Below are 17,769 nucleotides of genomic sequence, written 5' to 3' on the forward strand. Positions count from 1 at the left end.
GTTACATACGGACCTACTCGGGTCATAAAAGTCTGGCGTTCAAGCCAGGCATGGAGTACGTGGAGATTATACCCTTGGTTTTCGACCCTCCTGGGCGTCCCTGTTATTGCTGTATTATCTAGACATCACAGTACCTTGCATGTGTGCTGGAATCAGCTGGAGATATAGTCTTAGCTTCCGTATATATCTCAAGACTTAAGTTCAAAAATATGTAGGGATCTGAAACAAAACCCAAATCCTTATAGTAAGTCTAGCTGATATAGGGATGTTTTGTTTGGCTTCTTGATCAACTCAATGACGGTGCACAGAGAACCTTTGGCTGTACTGGAGCGTTCCGTGGTTTATTTCAGACACCCCAAACCACAGGCGTTGCTGCACATGCACACCGTTCGTGACGGGTGACACGAATCTCAGTAGCAATGCAAAAAGCCCTCCTTGTACGAGCGGAAATATTTCGCTGTTCGACACAATATCCTCACATCAGCCAGAACGTGAATCTCGTTACAGGTTTAGGAGTCGCTTTCGCATAGCCAGGCGAAGATGAATCAGGAAATGGTGGTGGCAAAGTTCTGGGATGCATCAGGCCTCTCACCTACCGACAGGGCCACCGGATCGACTTTAATCCCATTGCGATCTCTTAGTTGCAACAGTGTACCCCCCCTCCCCCCTAAAGATGACGGTGTACGAACGCGAGGTTGTCTTCCACGTGGATCCATGAGCTCTGCCATGCCTTTCCCTTCCTGGACGACTGTGAAATATGCTGCTGGATCGGCCATGGTGATGCCTGGTAGACGCTGGTTCAGAGGATGGAACAGGTCAACTCTGAAATGATGAGTATGAACATCGACTTGGATCGTTGCTCGTGCCTGTTTGGCGACGAAGAATTTCTCTCGAGAGATTGCAAGGGACACGAGGCTTGAAGAGATGAACCTTGATGACACATTCGTTGGATGTGCAGTGGCCAAGTGGCCTGAATTGTTTGGCATGGAAAATATGAAGGGATATTGCGAGTTGAGATAAGTCCAGTGCATCAGGGATCTACCTTTGCTATCCGGGTGCAATGGCTCTGGAATTCTATCCTTGCAGTTGCAAAAACACCACGAACGAATGCGTCGTCATAACCAGCCAGTCCATTGAGGACGTCCTCTGAAGAAAGCAACAACCGGTAACGCAGCATCGTGACAGCGGCCATGACGACAGAGGATCTCTATGCTAGGAGACGATGCACAAGAAACCGGATACAAGAGCGCCATTCACGCTACATGACTCACTCGAAGAGATGCCGCATGTCCGGGTGCGCGTGCGCGACGTTTCACACGCATGGGTCGGATAAGCGGAACCTTGAAGACCCTGAAAACGTTGCGATGCACACTCCAAACTGCGCCACGTGGCGGCGAGAGATCAACAGCCACACTCTAGCATTCGGACCGTGGCCCTTGTGCAAAACTGTCACAACCAGGCAGGATTCCCGAGATACCCATTTGACTTTGGACGCGCGTGCTCGCGATAATCGGCAAGACTAAACATAGCCTTGCGTGCGTCGACATGCAGGAAAATATGTTCACGATATCCCGGATTCAGGCAGTCTCCAAACCTGCCTGCTTTGTATCGGCATCATCTGGCATGCCCAACCCTCGTCTCGATCCTCAGACCACCTTGACAGTCTGTGCGCGGCATGCCTTGTATCGCGAGATAGCAACCCCTGTGTAAATCGGAATCCTTCAATCTCTTACCGCCTCACTGTTCGGTTAAACATGTCCCCCAAAACGGCTGTCACGTCTCCCAATGGCCCGAATTTCAAATTCTTTCTTCCTTTTCTAGAACATGCCGATTTTATAGCCCAGTTTTAATACTTCAGCCCCATGGGGAATCCTCCTGTTCTTGAAACGCACAATGCCAGTAATAATACTGCTACGAAGAAGGAGAAGAGGAGAAGACGGATCCATCCTATCCGGCGCATCGCAAGGTTGATTCTTGGCAGTGGAAAGCAGCAGAAGAAAGAGGATGTGAGACGACTTGGTGACCAGTTGGAGGAAGGAAGGACATGCCATGGCGCATCCAGATGGCACAATCTATTACCATTTCTCGAGCCGCTGTTTGCCCTGGACCCAAAGTTGTCCTTCATCGAAGACCGCATCCTCGGTCGAACCGCGCCAACGACAACGCCTCACGATGATGCCAACTTCACTCTCCCGAAAGACCTCAACTCGCTAAAGAATGCAGTTGAAGAAGCAGACCTCCCTTGTACCTGCGACGAATGCGCCCCCAAACTCTACAAAATCAGCACTCTAGCTTCCCATGGCACGATAGAAGACCGGCGGAACCGGCCCTCACAGACACAATCCAAGCACAACCGGTCGTTTTCCTACCAGAATGACAAAAAGACGATCGGTCTCGGACCGCAACTCACACTCAGATTCCATGGTACCTACGAAACAATGACATTAGTACGGCATCACATCGCTTGGCTGGACGCAACGTATCTGCATCCATCCGCACGCCCCACGCCATCTGTACACCACCTCCGCAGCCTGATAGCGACCTGGCATCCGCACATCACGTCACCTGATCTCCGAAGCTCCCTCTCGACAAGTCAACTAGGCGACCTTTTTACGCATCTGAACCGAATTTTCTTCTCGGATCAGGTACCGCCGCATAACAAGACGTTAAGCGCGGGGTTCAGCTACCTGGATGCAAGGCAGACAGAGTGTTTTGGCAAGAGTTTCTACAACCCGTTAGTCGGGACACAGGTGCTTTTACATCCGGTGCTGTACCGCGGGTGCTTTCAATACCAGAATCTCGGTCATCATGATAGTCTCGATCCTACCATACAACGACGGCAACAACAGCAAATATCGACACGCCTGCACAACCGCCTTGGGACTCTCCTCCATGAAATGTGTCACGCGTTTCTCAAAGCATACACGTGTCGTTCTTGCTCGATGCACGATTCTTGTATCGGGCCGCTAGGCCATGGACGCGCGTGGCAGATGCTGGCGAAGAAGATTGAGCAGGTTGCTACTGTAGTTTTGGGAGGGACGGTTGACATGGGGAGGTTTCCTAGTCTGCTGAGGGATTGTGAGGGGAGTGGACGGTTGCCTAGTGTGCATGATCTGGAGGTTTTCGGGATGAACGGTGGCGGGTGTGCGAGTGGGGTAGGGTTGGGAATTACAGGGATCAGAGGAGGAGGAGGAAGAGAGAAGATGACGATAAGGACTGTTGAGTAGGGATGACGGGGAAAGATATGTATCGAGTATTGTATGATTGTGCAGCATTAGATTACGACCTTTTTTTAGACCGCCTGTATAGCTTTAGTAATGATACCCTTCGATTTTGATAACAAGTGTTGCCCACAAGCTGCCATGTCACTTTCTTCAGGGAGAGACAACATGATTATCGTCTTCTATGTACCCGATATGAATGAGATTGGAGGTTGTCAATCCTAAGACTTCCATAAAGGCGCACTGTGCTTGGTTGCCTAGGTCATACACACCAAGTGAAGTACTTTGCGCGACGACGCAGTACGTTAAGATGACCTGCGGTAACGACTGCGGTTGAGAGATCTTAGAAGACGATAAGCAAGGGTACGCCGCCAATCTTTGGGTTGGTGTGCGAATTTGCTGGCACGAAGAATAGCTCTAGTGAGAGATGGCGCTATGGTATCGTAGTCCCATAGCACTATGAGAAAATGCCCGTTGTCTATCGGTGATAGCAGACCATGCTACCTAATGATGTATAAGACAGGTAGGAACAGCGTACCGGATGTGCTCTCTTTGTATCATTTCCCACACACGCACACAAACACAGGACCGTATTTTTCAATCGGGATGCCCGACGTATGCAACAGGCGTAGTATAGGATGAGACCTGGCGATCCAGTCAGACCGTATGGTACATCCAGTGTTCAGGAACGTCTTCAGCTTTGTCTGATTGAACGGTCGCTCTCGGGGAGTCCGAGGACGGCACTGCTAGTTTCCTAGTGACATTCACAGCTGGTGCATCCAAAACTGTTTCTAATGGCCTTGTTTCAGTAGGTTAGTACCGCAACCATACTTCACAGCTTGTCCATGCCCTCATACAGTACACGAGTCCCTGTCATAGGCCAGTTGCGATGGGTTCGTTCAGCCCCAATCACGGCAGGCATCGGCGACGCCGGGCTAAGGCAGAAGAATCTGAGGAGGTAGTAGTCGGCAGGAAAGGATTGTATCACACGCCAATACTCTAATTGGATGACTGTATCTCTCGATCCAACTACATCTAAGAAATCTTAAACCGATGGAAGTAAAGTCGGCGAAATGGTATATGGTATATTCCGTTGAAGATCATCTAAGTAGCTGTTTAGCGATAGTAAGACGTGTGACTCTAGGGTCAGTACCTTGATTTGCAATGTTCACCGGATGAGACAGTCTCAAGTTTGAGAAGTGAGATTGTCGAACGTGGTTTTGGTCAGCTTGGATAGAGCGATTCACTGTCACATGCTGTATTGTAGTAGTCTAGAAGAAGATTGTGAGATACATAATCAAGCTATGGCTAGAACACGATGCTCATGATTCGTTGCATTGACCGACGCAGGGACTGTTACTAACGGGGAAGTCGGAGTAGATCCAAGATTCAGGAGGGTGCGAAATTGGGGGTTGCAGCTCAAACAGGAACGCTCATTCCGGTGGAGGCCTAAAATGTCTTCCGCTGTCGGGTTGTCAGCCAAACGGCGGCCAATCACAAGCGTCGCCCCCCAGAGCTTCGGGTACCTCAAACTGTGGCTTCGCTGGGTTAATGCAAGAGTCAGCCACGTCTGACGGGAGAGCACCCTGATCCCCAATCGAACCATCAAGGGTCCCATTCCGCATCTGGGGTGGATCCACACGGTGGCGAATGCCCCCCAAGGACGAAGGGCCGAAATTAGGGAATTATTCGCATGTAACGTCGAGGCGGATACTACCCAAGGCTCTTTTAGCGCCATGGTCCTTACGGCTCGGAATATTGGATATAGGGAATAAGAAAAAGGAGCCTTGCGATAGGAGAGAACAAGACAAAAAGCAGTAGCGAGTTGCTGGAGCGATGATCAGACGTGGCATGTCCCGGCACGTGGTTTCACCAAACGCGTGGATGACCCATTGTTCAAACTTCGAAGCAGTATGCGTGGGGTACTAAGGGTCATGTGTACACTACGTGTTATTACCAGGTGCTCCCTACAGCTGAAGCCATCTAACAATGTCGATCGGTTCGTTGAGTGCGCCCAGCGGCGATAGTGAGCAGCTCTAGCGACGCAAGGCATGGGAATAACGATAGCTCGACACGTAGTTCGACGCTGGGGGTTTCCGGGAAAAGTCGAGATGCACTATCAAGAAGCGGCGTCTTTGCACGTTCTGCCTGTCCTTCTGGATCGAGGACTAGACGCAGCAGACTGCGCAATTGTGGAACTGTGGGAGAAAAGTCGGCAGCCAGTCGATGTTTGCCGATCCCTTGTCGAGATTGTGACATGGAATCAAGTGTCGAATGGGAGGTGCAGCGGGCTTTTGGGCTGTGCAGGTGTGCTCGGAGGCTTCGAGAAGGCCGCCCTTGGTGTTCGCTTGCAGCTGCCCTCACTCAGCCCCGACTTGTGCCGTCATGTAAGCCGGGAGTGAGGATGAGAAGACGGCAGTTTGGGGGCGCCTGACGACTTGGGTCAATTTGCAGCAAATGCCATAGTTTCGTGATGGACTTCTGCCGCGCAATAAGAAAGGAGTATAGCCAGGGAATGGAGATGAGTCGATGAGCTAGGCCGGGATATTAATCCTACTCGAGTGGAGCGGTTGAGGAATGAGGAGTGCAGCGCCAACGGCAAGTGCCTGCTAACCAGAAGCACGGTAAACCTGGCCCCGGCGTCCTAGTCTCGCCTTAGTCGAGCGCCCCCAAGCCGCGGAACGCCATGGGCAGCGCCTTATAGCATCCTTCGCCGCCGTCATTTGGGACTGTTTGGATCACATTTGCGACTCTCGTCTTCACAGCCAGACCAACACAATGGCCATGTTTCGCGACTTCTCCTTCGACCCGGCGTCGTCTCCCGACTACTCCCTCTACGAGGCCGAACGGGCGGCCATGAATGTGTCGCCCACGTCACCAGCCATGGACCCGCATTACTCGCCAAATCGGCCACCCACTCCACCATGCACCATGGGCGACCTCGCCGTGCAACTCAACCAGCAAAGCCTCCGCATCGACACCAACACCAACACCAACACCCGCTGCTATCCCCCTGGCCCCCTTACTCCAGCGAGCGACGATGACGAGTGCGCGCCGTCCACCAAGCAAGAACAGCAGGCGCGACCCACCTATTCGCGCGTCGCAGCTTCCGTCCTGAGGATGCAACGTCAACAAAACTCGCGCATGCAGTGCAGCCCATCGCACGCTCGCGATCTCTCCAAGCTGGTCAAGATGATCGAGGAGGAGCAGCAATGCACCGTCAACGAGCCGTCGTCGCGGACAAGCTCCACATCGTCAACATCTACATGCCCACTGGTCCCTTCAAAAGACGACGAGGGCGTCGACATGGACTACGACGCTCCCGCGCAAGCCGCTGAGGGACTCTTCGGCATGCCAGTATGGAGAGCAGGTGACCGTCGCGACAGCTGCGTTCGCGTCACCAGACCTGTGCGCATGCGAAAGCGGTCCAAGGGCAACGGCGTATGCAAGAGGACGTCATCATAATTTTTGTTTTGGTAGGATTTTGGTTACATGCATAGCGACGGCGTTTTTTGGGGTGTCACTACGGGCGCATTATACCACTTGATCTTGCTGGAAGAGCTCCCTGCGGGTTGAGCCTGGTGTTATAGGGTGCGACAGGCTTAGCGCTGTTGGTACACCCGTATACTTTGTAATAACAAATCTCATCAAGATGCAAACTACTCTCCCGCTCTACCTTGTCACTGTGACTATCGTCCCGACCCAGCACACTGTTTCCCACAAGACGCATGTTCCGTGAACCTGAGCATTGGTAAATTGGTGACCCACTTGATTGTCGCTGATCCCAAGTAAATTCGTGCCGCATCCGTCCCACCTACAAACACAACCCCAACCGCAACCACCATCATGTCTGCCCGCCGAGCGCTGGCACTGCGCTCCATCCACTTGCGCATAGTACCACGTCCTGCCAACTTATCCGAAAGTCGCGAGATATTCCGCGTGCTGCAGGGTTTTGGAGAAATCAGCACCTACCAGAGTCTACGGGTACGTCTTCCTCGCTCACCATGGCTGCTTCTTCCGAGCGATTACTCATGTCAGTCTTAGTATGAGTACCAGAATCCTGCAGACAACGTCGCCTTCGCCATCTACCGCCACGAATCCTCGGCCCAGAGCGCTCTCGATGCCTCACCCATTCGCTTCGCCCTCGAAACATCTACGGCCACCGAAGACAACGCCAGCACCGAATCCCACTACACCGGCCAAGAAGACCAAGAAGATCAAGAAGATCAAGAAGATCAAGAAGATGCGTCAACCGACCACATGCCCCAAAAAGCAGGCATCGACGAAATTCTCCGCCCTTCCCAGCTCCTAAACCGAACCTCTGCTGAAACCCACCGGTCCACTCCATCAGCGCCACCCAAACCAATGCCCTTCGACCCACCACCCGCCTCCCCAAAACAAAAGAAATGGACAAAATGGTTTCAGGTCACTGTTGATCGTACGCGCGCGGTCCATCAAGATTTCATCGAGCGGCAGCCGTATTGGAAACAGTTCAGCCCTATGAGGAGCATGGCACAGGCTGATTTGGAGAAAAAGGTGCCGCATATTGGGTTGAGCGATATCAGCAAGAGGCCGCCGAATGCGTATCGGACACCTACCAGGGTGCTGAAGACTATGAACCAGTATGTCGAGACGGCCATGCCAACTTTGAGGGGGGTTGCTGAGGGGAGCGAGAACGAGAGGGCGTATCTGGAGAGGCAGGAGAGGAGGGTTTGAGATGGAAACAACAGACTACCGAGTCTACCAGAATTGAACCTCGAACCATAGCTATAACCCCGTCTCCCAACCATACGTATCGACGCAGACCACAAAGACTCGAGTCTTCCAGCATACCTTCACCGAGCCGGGACAACAATCGGATGCTATACACGCAGCGCGGCTCCTCGACAACACAACAATGTGGAAAGTACCATGGAATCGCATCGGATAATTGCGAATACTTTCGCCCATGAATGCTTATATCATGAGCCGTAGCAGAGCATCCAGCCGCTCAGCATCTGGATAAGAGCTGCGCAAGTCCAACTCCCTGATCTGGTCCATCTCAAGAGCCTCTCGACCAGCCTGTTCCGCTGCTCATGGAATGGTCTCATGGCCACCTTCTTAAATTAGCCATGTTCTTTACAGGTCGTGTAAAGAAGGCATCCGCTAGCCACACAGCTTCGTAGCTACTATAACTCCGTAGAGGCGGTTAAGAGCTAGCACGGACTAACAGATCCGATATGCAATATTCGTACGTTGTGGACAAGGTGTATACAGTATGTAGGCGTCGAGCTTACATTTGCGCCACATGCGAGAAGGCGGATTCTGTGCTATCCGATCTTGAAGTTCAGCGAGTGCTCGTCGAACATGTTCGGGCTGGGACAACGGTCTGAGATTTGAAGCGCGATGATAGTAGAAGGTACCAAACGCTCAAGATACGAATGCAACACCTGATGGTTGTTTAGCTCAACGATGCCTGCCGCGCATTTTACATCCATTGGACCCAAATAACAACACATCTGACAATGTTAGGCCTCTATGCTATCCGTACCAGAGCCCATCTTTTCTCACAAGGATCACACAAATCCGTAGACCTCCAAATCATGCATGCTCGGGTGATTGAGACCAGTTGCTTGATTCGTCATATCCGCAAAAATGCTATTTATCCTCCCAAGGTCCAGCGTCAATCCCAACAACTGTGGACATCTCTCTTCAATAGCCATCGCCAGCCTCTGAAACGCGCGACCATGATCAGCAAGATTGACGTTCGAAGTCTTGCACATCCGACAACATAGGCTCTTGAGCACAGCATGGATCAGCTCGTGAATTAACGTAGAAAGACGCTGCAGCGCCAGTGACTCGGTTCGATTGAGAGACCGTAAGGCGACTTCTGTTTGTTGCGTGGGATGCATCGTGATGCGTTCAAAAACCAGATCATCGCGAAGTATTGTCTGAGTATACCCTAGCCAACCCATCGCCTCACAGACATCGAAATCCCAGAAAAATTCGATTTTGATTTCCGCTCCGAGAAAGAAGACGGATAACAGTTGCGTGCACAGTGTTCTCATCCTGTCAACAGGAAACGTGACTCTCGCATCAGGGGAGCCGAGCTTCTCAAGGAGATACTCCCTATTCTCGCACATGTACTTCAAAGCTAATTGCTGCTCGGAATTCATTTCGTTGTATGGTCTACCAAAAAACTTGGTCGCGCTGTCGACGAGATGAAGCGCCTCGTATGGCCTATACACGGAATCGGCGATGATTTCGGGCTTTTCATTTGGCAGAATAGGTATCTGGTCCCGACGATGGTCGATGGCAGCGCAAGAGTATGGATAGTTGAAGTAACAGTCTTGTGAGCACTTGTTGCTGTCGCAGATACATGGGCTGCAGAACAAATGGTTCAATGACTTTTTGTAGAAGAGGTCTCTCTTGAGATCCGTCATTAGGCTTCCTATTGAAGGCAACCGGCCTGGAGCTACAGCTGTTGGGTCGGTAGTGCCGGACAAAGTGGGTGTTGAGAAGTCGTTAAGAGAAGTAACGCCATTCTGATCTACGCTCATGGTGGAGGTTTTGGTAGCCGATAAGGTACTAAAGAGTAAGCTTTTTTTCGGTCACTTATCATCAAAGCATTGTTTGTCATTTCCTTTCGCTTCAGTCATTTCACCCTTGCTGCTGAGCGGCGATTGATTGCATATGACTTTGCCCATAAAGCTCACAGGATTGAATTTCCAGAACTGGGGGTTATTTGCTCCACATAGTAGGACTTCTAAGCTTTTATCGGTTACTATGCTTGTTCTTACTAAACTTCCCATGAAGAAGACGTGGCTCGGTTGGGCGAACATGGGAGAGCATACTAAGGGCTCGCAAGGTCTGTGAAGTGGTTCGCCGTTCACCAATTTCATCTTTTGCTTAATGTGTGTCGTTTTGAGGCCATTATCCATGGTTAAGAGAACATGTAGATCTAGCCCAATGGGAAGAGGCAAAGAAGCTGTGAGCCTAGATGGCGATAAGACGCATAAGGAAGTCACGTTGATCTAAGATGCTGCGAGTACTGTTGGCCACGTTCTCACTATTACTGGACGTGATCCAGTTATGTCGAGCTTACTGTATTACCTCCACCAGGTACTGTGAAGTATCATACCATCATCTGTGACATTGTGGGGAACCGAGACTGGCAGGTTTGTGCATTCATGGCTGCGAACAGCTTTCCCAGCCAGAAGTAGAGGAATTCGCAGCCCCAAGTTTACCTAATGAAACAGCGCCCGCACGAAACTCGTTCAGATCAGTGAGTGCAGCATTGTCTCATGGACCTAGGCTGATTTCACATGCCTAAAACGCATTGCAATGTTTCATGTCATACAAGACTTCTCTGGCCGAGCAATATAAAAAGTAGCCATGCAAGACTGTTGCGAGTAGCGAGAAAACCACAACCAGTGGTTCTGGCAGCCTTTGTAAACAGGAACATAGACAACCAAGATGTGCCGAAAATTCCCTCATATGTACAAGCTTGTGGATCCACGGAATCCCGAACCTGTTCCTAGCACACCGGAGGAATTCATTAATATGATTCGAGATCATCACAAGAGAAATCCTGAAGCACGATTTGGCAGTAAGAAACAGGGAATATGCACAAACTCATGCAACAACATCATCAAGCCACAATATCGAGCGCGCATATCCTTACGTACGGCCGGTCACCATGCTTTTAGACTTTGTGACGAAGTCAAGCGTAGGATGGAACTGGGCTTTGATGATTTCAGCTCCGAACAATGGCAAGCCCACAACCTGTTCAAATCACTGGTTGAGGATAAATCGGATAAAGCCCTGTTGAAGAGGCTAGGAAAGACAGATGGAAGACAAGTCTCGCAAGATGAGATGAAGCTGCTGATCAAGACTTTCTCAACGATTTTCTTCCCTACTACGCCGTCGGACGTTCAGATGGAACTGGACTTCCAGTGGGAGGATTGGAGAAACACGCCAGGTGAAATCGGCTCATACTGCACCAATGGTACCGACATGCCTTGGATCAGCATGTGTGCTTTTAACGTTGACAAGGAAGTACCGAGCTACGGTCATCTGAATGGCTTAGCTATGGACCGTCTGTTCACAATCCTTCACGAGATTGTGCATGCATATTTGGATCGTTACGCCTGCCGTTGTATTGGGGTGTTCGGATCGTTTGAAGAGAGTGTTGATCAACTAAGTGGACATGCATGGGCGTGGCAACGGATAACAAGTTCTGTGGAACGCGCTGCCCCTGACCTCACTGGTCTCCCTATAAGTCTAGAACGGTTTAGAATTATCCAGTGCTGTTGGGACGAATTCACATATTGGCCAACTCAACAAGAAGTCAAAGACTGGGAGTTGTAAAGCCATGAGGCCCATGGGTAGGCTGCGTGAAGGTGGAGGTCGGAATAGTTACTGTCGTGATGAAGTCGCAGTTGAAGTTGTTTGCCATGAGTAGGAGAATCAATGAAGTGCTGTATTCGAGGTTTGATCAAATGCATCCGTTTTCTACCGCGATACCGATGGAATAACTCGATGACTCTGGATATCTGTGACGTGAGGATTGGTGTAGTTACCGAGAAGGAAGTAACAATCATGCAAGTCTTACGACAGAACACTACGAGCGCGTTGGTCGGATCAGCAACTATGATAGACCATCCACGTGGCAAGTCGCAAGCAGCTAACAGAGAGCACTATGTCACCGCACATTGAGAACAAGGAGCTATCTCATCTTTCATTCTAGTACCTAACGTTGATGAGTATAACAAGCATGAGTTGCCAGTGTTGGAACGAGATAGATCGCGTAGCCAACCAGATGCCTTCCGACCCAGAAGACGAAGGGTGGGCCCAAGGGTACACGAAGCGAAAATCACTTCAAGGGTGGCCGTCTAGATGCTAGAATGAAGGCGTGCTGCGACGTGCGCATGATCACCAAGTGCAGCTGCCATGGGCCGATTTTGTAATCCGTTCAGTCCTCGCCGATCCACAATCGCAGTTGCAGAGACCACACCTGGACCTACCGCAGAGGGACCACCGCCAGACGACCACACAACGGCGACACGAAGCCATCACGCACCCCACCCCTCAGTGGGTACGATTCCAGACAGGCTTGATGACATACGAGACTATGTGCGTGGTGTGAGCACCTATATCCATTGGTTTCAAAGCCTCACTGAACACGAGCGATCAAATGTAGCGCGAGTTACAGAGGTCAAGCGCGAGTTGAAGCTTGCACACCGAAATCTAGAGAAGCTTGATGCTGACATGTACTGCGAACTTGGGGACGAGACCGAGGCGCTGGTCAAAGATGCTATGAGGCATGCTTGGCAGTCATACAGAAGCGTAGTGAAGCTCGAAGAAAAGTTGAGAGGTTCAAACGGCGGCAGTAATTCCGGTGTGAAGTTGCGTAGGATATCGGGATCGCAGAATGAACGGAACACATCGACGGATCATGGGAAAGTCGAAGCATACACCCGCAGCGATACGATGGAAGTAAAGCAAGCGCTCCACAAGACCCTTGACGTGCGACGGCAAGCTGCTGAAGGCAACCGCGATGGAAATCCATACCTTATGTCTGGTGAGAGATGTCCCTATACGAACTAAATATGAGACATATACTGACTTTGTATACCCACATTCTAGGTGCTCTTCCGGTCGAGGATAGGTCTCCGCAGATCGAAGTTCAGAGAGCAGGGCGAGCTTATGCTCTCGAAGCGCTGAGGCAGTTACCGCATCTCCTTGCCCACGGAGCGCCGTCGCAATGCTCAGAAAGCCTCCACCTACCTGCAACGAATCCCCAAAAGATCCCACAGCCCAGAGACGAAGTCAAGGTTCGAGTGCAAGAGGAAGAGGCCAACACGGACTCTGTCCTGCGCAACCCATACAAAGTGCGACGAGGCAGCTGCAACGGCTTCATGATTACAGAAATGACGATGCATGCGATCGAGGATACTCGCTTCGTGTTGCCTTACCTGCACTACATGAAGGTCCATGAGCTGCGGGCCATCAAGGAATGGCTGGGTAATGCGGGGTTCATTGTGAGCTCTGGTTCAATGAGGTAAGCCATGACTGTACGAGATGTATACAAGACATACGCTGACTTCATATCTCCACCTCAATAGTCGCACGGAAAAGGCCCTACTCTGCATACAGCTCCTACAGACTGGCTGTCGATACGAAACGTTGGCCGTGATCCACTCGCGTTCGCCACACGAGGTCATGGAGTCGTGCAACGAAGTCATGCAAGCTTTGTTGAAATGGCATCGTATGACAGTTGATGATGATGACATAGGGAACCAGGCCGAGTATATTGTTCTCTGGGGCATCTGGCATAAGTACACCGTCTCGGATGGAAAGGCAGGAGAATACTTTGGGTTCGACTGGACGTGTCTTGCCAAAGTTCTGGTGTCACTCAACGTGTACATGGGCCGCTGGCGCATGCAGGGCAAGTTTGCCATGGACGGTCCGGCATTCGCATGGGGCAAGTTCTTCGTGCCGAACGACAGCAGATGCGTCCTGGATACGAGAGACGGGGACCAAGGAGGGCGTAATGACGCCGAGACGAGTTCCTTTTACGCTGTGGCTCGGCGGGGTAGACTGAGAAAAAGCACAGACGGGTGAAAGACTCTTTTTGGCACGGTCAAACGGCCTCTTCCCTCAGGTCGCAACACGGCAGTTCGGCTCGTAAAGAGTGGCGCATAATCCAACGATAGTGGGCCACGATCGTTGCGGAGCCGGTAAAAGGATGCGCGCATCCATTAAGCATTCAAGATTTCATCTCCACATCGTATCGCTATCGCAGCGGTATCTCAATGCTCTGCGGCACCAGTGGCGTACAGAGCGAGCCGTCGCCCCAAAGGGTCGCAGCGCAGAGTGCCTGGTGTTTCACAATCTCCCTTGGCTCCCGGCCTGGCGCAAAGCCACCCGCGGTGTGCAGACACGAACGGGAAGGTCGCAAATGCGGTTGGGCGCATCGTTTGCGACGGTCGAGGTTAATCGAGCGCGATTGACGGCAGTTGAAGCGGGAATAACATTGCATGATCAAATGAAATCGAAGACAATAGTAAACAAGTCATCTATGGCACAAAGCGTTCAGGAGAGTCGCTATTCTTGGCGATCGACAAGCGCCGTTTGTAGTTTAAGGTCCGTCGACCAATAGCGATCCGCAGGGAGCATTCGTGCACTAGACGACTCCTTAAATCTTCTTGCAGGGCTGCACCCAATTGCTCTTCACCACCGAGTCTCTAAAACGCGGTCCTGACGCTCCTTTGAACGACTTTTCCCTCGTTTTCCTTTTCTCGTCGCGAGAATCCACTCTTTACTCAACCCTCACTATCCCAGTCACTCCTTGCTACACCCACCTACAGCGCGTCTGGTCTACGCGCGAATCACACTCTTTCAGTACTCATAGTGCTTACATAGCGACATAATCCGCCGAGATGAAGTCATTCGCCCTTTCCACGGCTGCACTTATCGCAGGCCTTATCTCTACGACTACTGCGCAAACCCATACCAACTGTATGACATGTGGCGCATTGCCTGCAACCGATATACTGATGCATCGATACAGGCTACCCTCTCAACACCACAGGATGTCCAGACATGGAGGCGCTCGGCGGAAACGTCACCTTCAACTGGAACAAGACTGGCATCCCGAACGATGACAAGGTCTGGAAGATGCCTAACCAGGGCAAGATCGACTGGGTCGAGAAGGGTGCAACCTTCACCATTGAGCGATCTGGCGACTCCCCCACAGCCAACTCGGTGTTCTACATGCTCTTTGGTCGCCTCGAGATTGTCATGAAGGTAGCCACGGGCACGGGTATCATCTCCAGTGCTATCCTGCAGTCCGAGGCGCTCGATGAGATCGACTGGGAGTTCCGTGGCGATAACAACATGATTTTGACCAACTACTTCGGCAAGGGTGACACGACGACCTACGATCGCGGAAAAGACTTCGACCAAGGCTTCAACCCACAGGACGACTTCCACAACTACACTATCGACTGGACCAAGGACCGCATCGAGTGGTGGGTCGACGACAAACTGGTCAGGACACTGACCCCTAGTGAGGCTAAAGATGGAACACGGTACCCGCAAACGCCCATGAACGTCCGCCTTGGTTCATGGGCTGCTGGTGACCCCAGCAAGAACGACCCTGGTGTTGTCGAGTGGGCTGGTGGCAAGACAGACTTTACCAAGGGACCATACACCATGACGATTCAGTCTGTCTACGCGCAAGACTACACAAGCGCTGCGAAGTACTCATGGGCTGACATGGATTCGTCTGGTGACTGGCAGAAGGTCAAGGTCATCGAGTATGTTTCTTCGCGCTGCTCTGCCAATAAGATGTGAGACTAACAAAGGCTAGGGGAAAATCCGAGGTGCTCGAAGAGATTCAGTCTCCCCACGGTGTCAGGAACCGATTCGAAACTCTTTCCAAGGGCGCCAAGATCGGCATCATTGCTGGTGTCCTCGGAGCTCTAGCAATTGGCGCGGCCGTCTTCCTATTTTGCTTCATCAAGAAGCGTCGCGAAGGCAAGAGAGAGCACCAGGCTCTCCTCGCTGAGGAGCAAAAGGAGGCTGCGGAGCTCAGCGAGTACAAGGCTCAGATGCAAGCCGGCAGGTTTGCCATGGGGTCCAACAACCGCGTCTAAGGCTCGTTGCGAGAGGAGATGTTGGAGTTGCGGATATACAATCTCTTTAATAGGATGGGGTTTTTTCCTTGCAGCTGGAAGGCAGCCTGTTGAATAGAGGCTGTTGTTCCCTTTTTATGTCAGTGTTACGATCAGTTGTTTTGTTTTGTTTCATGCATGCTTTATATACCCTTGCGCTGCTTTCGTCGACCAAGGCTATACTGTAGTGCCTAGTTTGCAATTTACCACGACTTGATGTCGCGCGGTTAAGAAGATTGCGGCTCTGCGGCGTGCTAGTGACAATGAGCTCTGTGTTGGTGTTGGTTGGCATGTGACGCATGCTTCTCCGCAAACCCCGGACACACGGCATGCATCGGCTAACTTTAAGCTGCCTCGGCATGTGAGCGGTCCGCCGTGTTCTGATGTGAAAGACATGCCTCACTCGTTCTTTCTGCTTTGACACAGTACTGCAAAAATGGCATCCTTCTCACGATCACTAAGACCCCTCACCCGCGTTGCTACTGCCTCATCGCGTTCGCTACGACCGGCAGCCCGCGCCGCCCCGCAGTATGTTTATGCACCCACCATCAAGGCGAATGAATGTATTAATGCTAACACGACGTCTCACCAGACTACGATGCCTCTCCACGACTGCCGTCCGCCGGGAAGCCATTGACATCTCAGATGTACCACCAACGCCCATAACCCACCTCTCCGAGACGGAAATGCTCATGGGCGAATCCGTCTCCAAGTTCGCCAACGATGTCATCCTCCCCAAGGCGCGAGACATGGACGAAGCCGAGTCGATGGACCCCGCAGTAGTCGAGCAACTCTTCGAGCAAGGCCTCATGGGTATTGAGATTCCCGAGGAATACGGTGGCTCAGGCATGAACTTCACATCGGCCATCATCGCCATAGAAGAGCTGGCGCGTGTCGACCCCAGTGTCAGTGTCATGTGCGATGTCCACAACACACTCGTCAACACTGCAATCCTCAAATATGGATCTGAGAAGATCAAGAAGGAGTGGCTGCCCAAGCTAGCCACAAATACAGTCGGCTCCTTCTGTCTCTCAGAACCCGTGTCAGGATCCGACGCCTTTGCGCTCGCCACCAAAGCCACACGAACCGACAATGGATACAAGATCAGCGGTAGCAAGATGTGGATAACCAACAGTGTCGAAGCCAACTTCTTCATTGTCTTCGCCAACCTCGACCCTAGCAAGAAGTACAAGGGCATTACTGCCTTCATTGTAGAAAAGGGCACACCGGGTTTCTCCATTGCAAAGAAGGAGAAGAAGCTTGGCATCAAAGCCAGCAGTACCTGCGTCATTAACTTTGACGACGTTGAAGTTCCCAGGGACAACCTGCTCGGCAAGGAATTCGAGGGCTACAAGTACGCCATTGCGCTGTTGAACGAAGGCCGCATCGGTATCGCAGCGCAAATGACTGGTCTTGCGCTCGGCGCTTGGGAAAATGCCGCAGGGTGAGTACACTCGTTACCTATACACATGTCGGACCAAGTACTAACAGCCCCAGCTACGTGTGGAACGACCGCAAGCAGTTTGGTCAACTCGTCGGCGAGTTCCAGGGTATGCAACATCAGCTCGCCCAGGCCTGGACAGAGATCCAGGCCGCTCGCGCCCTTGTCTACAATGCTGCGCGCAAGAAGGAAGCCGGCGAAGACTTCATCATGGACGCCGCCATGGCTAAGCTCATGTCATCACAGGTTGCAGGACGTGTATCCGGACAGGCAATTGAATGGATGGGTGGCATGGGCTTCGTTAGAGAGGGGCTTGCGGAGAAATATTTTAGGGACAGCAAGATTGGTGCTATCTACGAAGGAACCAGCAACATCCAGTTGACTACTATTGGCAAGCACCTGCAGAAGAAGTATACCAAATAGATGATGAAACAATAAAAAGGATAGC

The 17,769-nt window shown here is 51.6% G+C and overlaps 3 protein-coding genes across 3 annotated transcripts; 2 read left to right on the forward strand and 1 right to left on the reverse strand.

The window, feature by feature from the left end:
• Window positions 1-1,862: 1,862 nt before the first annotated feature.
• Window positions 1,863-15,862, forward strand: GT037_010350 (uncharacterized protein; the record flags this gene model as incomplete). Its single annotated transcript, XM_038935397.1, has 10 exons — window positions 1,863-3,155; window positions 5,991-6,662; window positions 7,170-7,205; window positions 7,266-7,843; window positions 10,934-11,271; window positions 12,148-12,783; window positions 12,849-13,263; window positions 13,328-13,752; window positions 14,776-15,523; window positions 15,577-15,862. The coding sequence occupies 10 exons, from the start codon at window positions 1,863-1,865 to the stop codon at window positions 15,860-15,862; spliced, it is 5,427 nt and encodes a 1,808-aa protein (XP_038781905.1).
• On the reverse strand, window positions 8,777-9,760 carry GT037_010351 (uncharacterized protein; the record flags this gene model as incomplete). Its single annotated transcript, XM_038935398.1, has 1 exon — window positions 8,777-9,760. The coding sequence occupies one exon, from the start codon at window positions 9,758-9,760 to the stop codon at window positions 8,777-8,779; it is 984 nt and encodes a 327-aa protein (XP_038781906.1).
• Window positions 15,863-16,316: 454 nt separating the features above from the next.
• Window positions 16,317-17,744, forward strand: GT037_010352 (acyl-dehydrogenase nm domain-like protein; the record flags this gene model as incomplete). The annotated part of the gene is made up of 3 exons (XM_038935399.1): window positions 16,317-16,408; window positions 16,473-17,324; window positions 17,378-17,744. The coding sequence occupies 3 exons, from the start codon at window positions 16,317-16,319 to the stop codon at window positions 17,742-17,744; spliced, it is 1,311 nt and encodes a 436-aa protein (XP_038781907.1).
• Between the last annotated feature and the right edge of the window lie 25 nt (window positions 17,745-17,769).

Source organism: Alternaria burnsii (assembly GCF_013036055.1).
Source record: "Alternaria burnsii strain CBS107.38 chromosome Unknown 729, whole genome shotgun sequence".
Lineage (NCBI taxonomy): Eukaryota > Fungi > Ascomycota > Dothideomycetes > Pleosporales > Pleosporaceae > Alternaria > Alternaria burnsii.